Source organism: Merops nubicus, unplaced genomic scaffold (assembly GCF_000691845.1).
Source record: "Merops nubicus isolate BGI_N331 unplaced genomic scaffold, ASM69184v1 scaffold12617, whole genome shotgun sequence".
Lineage (NCBI taxonomy): Eukaryota > Metazoa > Chordata > Aves > Coraciiformes > Meropidae > Merops > Merops nubicus.
Window position 1 is genome coordinate 88,264 of NW_008618381.1, and position 6,000 is coordinate 94,263.

The following is a 6,000-nucleotide window of genomic DNA, read 5'->3' on the forward strand; positions in this document are numbered from 1 at the left end:
TTCTTCCTTTAGGTGGAGCGAAAGATGAAGGTGAGGATGCTCAGGACCTTCGGAGGACAGAGTCAGACAGCATTTTAAAGAAGGTATCCTTGGTTTATCTGTCTGCTGTCTCTGAGTTCAGATTTCAGGAGAGTGACAATTCTAGTCTTGAAAAATGCCCGAATATCTTGACAATTACACACATACTAATAAATTAAAAATAAAATTGGAAGTATGCTGCCAAAACCACTTTGCTGTAGCTGAAATCCTGACTTGGAAGCCATTGCAGATCAGTTGTATTCCTTTGTGGCACAGGCTATCTGCCATCTGCCTGCAGATCAGCTAAAGCATGTGTTTAATTATGCATCATTATGGAAATTATAAGGTCAGCTGTAACCTTGCACCTATTCTTGCTGTGGATCTATCTATCATATAACTACAAAATGATAACTAATTAACATTTTATTTTGTAGTATGTTAACTTGCCTAAAAACCATGCACGAATTCTCTCAGAAAGGAAGATGGAGGGGGGGGCGTTTAATGGATCTGTCATTAGTTCAGCTTTAGAACACATTTGCTGTGATTTCTCATTTGTCCTCATATTAAATCCGTGATCTTTTCATAGGGTGGGAATGCTAATCTGATGTTCATGTTGAAAAGGAATAACGAGGTAAGAATTGATTCAGTTGCTCAGCTGTTCCCTTCATTTAAGTGGCAAGTGGGTTTGTCTCAGTAGGTGATAATGTGGAAGAAAATACATTTCATTTGCTGAAGCTCATGTCGACTTTTAAATACATTTAGCTGAACCCCCTGTGTCATTTATTTGTTTAACCTTGGATTTTCAGACAGGGAATTCGCTGAGTGTCATCTGCTTGCCAGCAGGATGATGTATGCTGATTAGAAGCAGCAAGGGTTAATTACCACTAGGATGCACGGGGCTGTATTTATGGTGCATCTGCAGACAGAGGGAGTTGAATTTGCTATTGCAGGTGCAGTGAATTGGGGCAATTAGATTTCTGTTCTCCCTTTGATACACATTCATAACTCCCAATTAGCATTAATGGCAGAATGAGAAGCGGGTCTCTTAATACTGGCTATCACACTGCTATTGCAATTACCACGGTGGTTTTTCTTCTTCTTAAAAGTAATTGTAGGATGTGAGAGATTCGGAGACGTTTTTAGCTGGGCTAAAAATATATTTAGGGACAGGGCTTCGCTCCAGAGTAGCTTGCTCTGTATTGGTGCACAACATGTTCACATTTACCTGTATTTGCAGAGAGCCCGTGTGAACACCCCTGCTGTGCTCGTGTGCCTGCTGTAGTGCAGGTTTTCTGTCTAATGGCAGTGGGACTTTATGGGTCAGTCATGGGTGGAAGAGTATGCATAGTCCACGTTCACTTTAAGATTTCTTCTTCTTTCATCCCTTGACTTTCTTTTCCCTGAAGTTTGTAAGTCAGCTACTGGGTTTCATCCCAATTACTCTGCTTGTTCTTAAGCAAGCTAATGTTGTGGGAAATGGTTTGCAAAGACAACCCAGGAGTTCCAATGAGGTCTGTCCTGTTCGGTGCTTCTGCAGTTTTCCTGCCCTGGTGGCTGGGAGACTGAGGATGCCAGGTGCCTCTGGGAGATGTTTTTGCTGGGGGGTGATGCAGTCATTGCAAGTGAAGAGTGAGAAGAAAGGTGTAGAGGGATGGCCGTACAGCTCGACAGCCCCGCGGGTGGGTCACGGTGGAACAGGAGGGTGCTTTACATGTACCCTGGCACCCAGTGAGGTCTAACAGCAATGCTTTTGTTTTCTCGCAGCAGGTCCTGCAAACCATTACCAGCCTCCATAAGCTGCTCAGTGCTTTGCAGGTAGGCTTAGTCCTTCATCCTGCTTTCGCATGCTGCTTGCCCAAACCGCACGTCCCACCGGCCAGCCAGTAACAGCCACTCGTGCTTCACCCCATCTCCCCTTCCCCTTCGCCTCTCACATCCCCGCGTGGCTGGACGTCCTGGGAGCAGATTGCAGGCAGTGTGCTGGCAGGTCATAGGGATGAGCTGCTGCTGAGTGAACCTGACTTTGGGAAGCTGCTGGGGGAGATGCTCTGCCAGCATTCTCCAGCCATAATGCAGCGGCGCTGAGATGTGAATTGGGTGGGAGAGGAAGCGGTTTGATAACAACACTTGGAGGTTTTCAGGGCTGGAGCCTCTCTTGGTGGAGAAGGCACTGCAGTGATTTGTCCTCTCTCTTAGGGCGTTGTGCTGCAGCAGGACACCTACATCGAGGACCAGAAGCTGGCTCTGAGTGAGAGGGCTCTGACCCGAAGCTTCTTCCGGCCAACCTCGCTGCTGGAGCAGGAGAAGCAGCGCAACCTGGAGAAGCAGCGCCAGGAGCTGGCCAACCTGAAGAAGCAGCAGACGCAGCACCAGGAGGAGAGGCGGAGGAGAGAGAAGGAGTGGGAAGTCCGGGAGAAGGAGCTGGCAGAGCAGGAGGCCCACCTGGCCCAGCGAGAGGAGCAGGTCCAGAGAGGGTGGCAGGACCTGGAGCGGGAGCGCGAGGAGCTGCAGATGAAGAAGGCCTCCTACCAGCTCGACCTGGAGAGGCTTCGCACGGCACAGAAGCAGCTGGAGAGGGAGAAGGTGCAGCTCAAGCAGGACGTGGAGCGGTTATCTCAGATGCGGCAGGAGTCTGACCACAACCAGGTAAACACTGCCACTGGCCGGGCTGCCGGGGGAGCTGTGGCTGCAGGGACCTGGTTCCAAAGCCAACTGCACGCCAGCAGTGATAGACTGACACCAGCCCTGGATGTGCAGGGCCTGACATTTAAACCTGGTCCTCGCCTTGCACGGGATGCGTAGGGCTGAGTTTCTTGCGCCTCCAGAGCTGCTGAGGCCTTGCTGGCATTGGTGCCACGTGGTGTGTTGAGGATGCCAGCCCAGTCCTGAGCTGAGGTGGTTACAAACAGCCTGAGCTCTGCTTTTCTGTGCCGTGTGTTGGTGGACGGCAGAGCTGAAGGGGGCTGGCTTGCAGAGAAGATGCCCTAGGCAACCCCAGGAGATCGATGCTGCCTTTGATGTTGACCTTCACCCCGTGGGGGCTGAGCTCTAGGGAGTGATCAGGCAGATGAAACGTCCTTCTTGAAACAGCCTGAGTGTTGTGGGTTACTTGCATTCTCCCAACTGTCACAGAAGCCACTTGTGAGGCTGATAACTGCAGGGAGAGGCTGTTTGTACACTTACATCTGCCTCCAAAAACATTCTCAATATCTAGCAAATAAATGGGCTTTGTCCCTGTCCTAAAGAGACTGGGCACCTGCAGTCTGGTTATGGCTCAGTGAGCAAAGGTCCCCAGCTCTGCTGCAAGAGGCTTCTGGTGTCTGGCTGCCCACAGCCAGAAAGAAAAGCCCACACAGATCCTGCCTTGTACATTTTTTAGTAAGCTGGGGTTTATTCCTTTGTAACTGTGCAGCAGTCTGGCTGAGAAGAGCAAGCACCCATTTGCAAAACATGGGCTGAATTTGATCCCTAAGACTGTTGTTAATTGTTTGTTTGTTTGTAACTCACTAATTCTCAACGTGCTTTGCTAGAGCTGTAGCAATATTGGTTGATAATTGTTGGATTCCGGAATGGAAAAGATTTTGGGTGCCTGAATGGATTAATTGCAGAGTTCAGCAGTGAGCTCTGAAAAGCAATGCAGAGAAAGGATTGCTCCCTTCCACCCCAGTTCCTGATGAGGCCAGAAGTCTTCTGAGCACACAGGGAAGCTGTTCCAGCATCAGAGACGCAGACATGCGAGGGGCCTGGTCGCTGTGGGAGAGGCTGAGAGGTAAAATAGCTGCCAGGCCTGGGGGATGAGGAGAAGGAAGCACCTTTTCAAGGCAGGTACCTTACTGACATTTCAGAGCTATTAATAGAGGGTTCGGTGAGGCTTTGTTGAGCTGTTGTTTTGATCTTCCCTTTGAATGTGCAGGCTCAATTACATCCTGAGACAGCCGTTAGGAGAAAAAATAAAAAGAAATCAGGAAAAACGTTTTTGCTTTCATCTTTTGCTTGGGAAGGCTTCCTTTGACACACGCCGCTCCGGTGCTGTGTGCTGGTGTTCCCCTCCCAGAGAGGTACACTCCTCCTTGGCCTCCTGCCACCATCTGTGTGTGCAAACGAGGCAGGGTGAGTCTTGGTATTGAGATCTTAAAGAATATTTGCCCTTGGCTTGTTGATACATAGCATAGTACATGTAGGAGCAAAAGATATCAGGGAGTTACTCTTTATATATGCCTCGTTTCTTCGTCTTAAACAGAAAGGGCTGCTTCCTTCATTGCTTTGCCTGGATGGGGACCACTCTTCTGCTGGTGAATAGGCTTGATGTTCACAAGAGCAACCTCTGTCTCTATGAGTGGTCTGGGACATACCTTTCCTGTGCACGTTCTCTGCTACCCTCTTTTATGCCCAAATGAAACACTTTTCTTTTCCTTTATAGGTTTCAAATCTACATGAGAAACTTGCAAGAGTCTCCTCCCAGTCCAGCATCGATGACTCCTCCAAGCAGAAGAGCCCTTCTCTTCCTAAACAAGGGCACTTTGATGCAGAACTGTCTGTCTCCCCCAAAAGGAACAGTCTTTCAAGGACACACAAAGAGAAAAGCACTTTCCATTTGCTTAGCACAACAAACCAGACTAACAAGGCAGCTGAGGAACAGCCCCAGATGCCTACACGCCTGTTCAGCTTAGCCAAACCAAAGGAGAAGAAAGAAAAGAAGAAAAAGGGCAGGGGACATCGCTCTCAACAATCTGGTGAGTGTCAGGGGAGCTCATAGGTTTGGTTTTGGGGTCAGTGTTTTCTGGCGTTTCTCTCCAGCCAGCAAACTTGTGGGAGCCATGGAGTCTAGCTCTGAAGGTGGCTGGTAACACATGGATGGAGAAGATGAGCTGAGTGGCAATGCCCAGCTTGTGGTGATCTTCTGTGGGCACTCCTGCCTCTTCTGCAGCCCCTGGGGTTGTCAGAGGGGCACACTCAGCTTTCTCATCTGGAGCAGCCTCCACCAGGTAGATTCTCCCTTTGTTCTTCAGCTTGCCCTGCTTTGAGGAGGAACATGTCCTGCTGCAGTGTATATGTTTTCAGGAGCTGCTGCTGGATGCTCCTGACTGTTGCAGCCCCTGCAGCATCACTCTCTGCTTTGATTCCTTTGTAGTTTGGAAGTGATACCCACAACCCTTCTGGTGGCCTCTCCCTTCCCTTTAAGCCAGTCTGTTGTGTCTCCTGATACAAAAAAAAAAAATCCATGCTGTTTTATTTTTCTGGTCGTTTTGCATCCCCTTAGGAGTCAATTCTGCACCTCAGACCTCTGACCCACATGGAATTTGATTTCATGGCCTTAGATGACAGGCTTATTGGTATTAAGGGTGTTTTCCAACTTGTGCACAGGAAAGCTCAGCAATTACGAGATGTCATTTCATGGTTGCTCATCACAGAAGTGGACATCTTTTAAAGTGCTCAGTGGATTGGGAGGCAGGCCAGCTTTCCATGTGCACGGAGTCCCACTCTGCTTTATTCCCATAGTGATTCCCACCTGGGTTTTTTTTTGTGCTGCAGATTCCCATTCGTCAGAAGCACCTCCAGAGGGCGAGGAGATCTTCTGCTGAGCATGGACTGTTCCATTGATCACTCTTGGCATTGATACAGTGGACATCTCCCTGCCCACTCCACAGCACGCGGCTGCTGCCTGCATCTGAGAAGCATCTGGAGGTTTTACATACAACACGTTAGGAAGTCTGTTAAGTGGTGGGAAAGGGCCTCTCTCCTGGGTTCTGCCCAAGTTCTCGCCGCAGAGGCTGCCTACCCAGCAAACAGCACTGTCTCTGGGTAAACCTTGGGGTAAACGGATTGGGGTGGATGTTTTCTGTCTCTTCTCACTGCTAAAGGATGAGAGAACATAGCCTTAAGGGGTCCGTGCCTTCAAATTCCCCTTTTCTGGGGAAGGTAACCAAAACCAAGCATTTAGCAAACGATTAGGACTACAAATGGTGCGTATACACTGGCATA

The 6,000-nt window shown here is 49.1% G+C and overlaps 1 protein-coding gene across 1 annotated transcript in view; it reads left to right on the forward strand.

The window, feature by feature from the left end:
* AKAP13 (A kinase (PRKA) anchor protein 13) overlaps positions 1-5,646 on the forward strand; it is a 68,348-nt gene extending 62,702 nt beyond the window's left edge. The window contains exons 25-30 of the mRNA XM_008943433.1: positions 13-83; positions 605-649; positions 1,783-1,833; positions 2,215-2,664; positions 4,439-4,751; positions 5,551-5,646. Coding sequence (XP_008941681.1) covers positions 13-83; positions 605-649; positions 1,783-1,833; positions 2,215-2,664; positions 4,439-4,751; positions 5,551-5,600 — 980 coding nt within the window. The 3' untranslated portion in view covers positions 5,601-5,646. The remainder of the gene's footprint in view (positions 1-12; positions 84-604; positions 650-1,782; positions 1,834-2,214; positions 2,665-4,438; positions 4,752-5,550) is intronic.
* Positions 5,647-6,000: the final 354 nt, after the last annotated feature.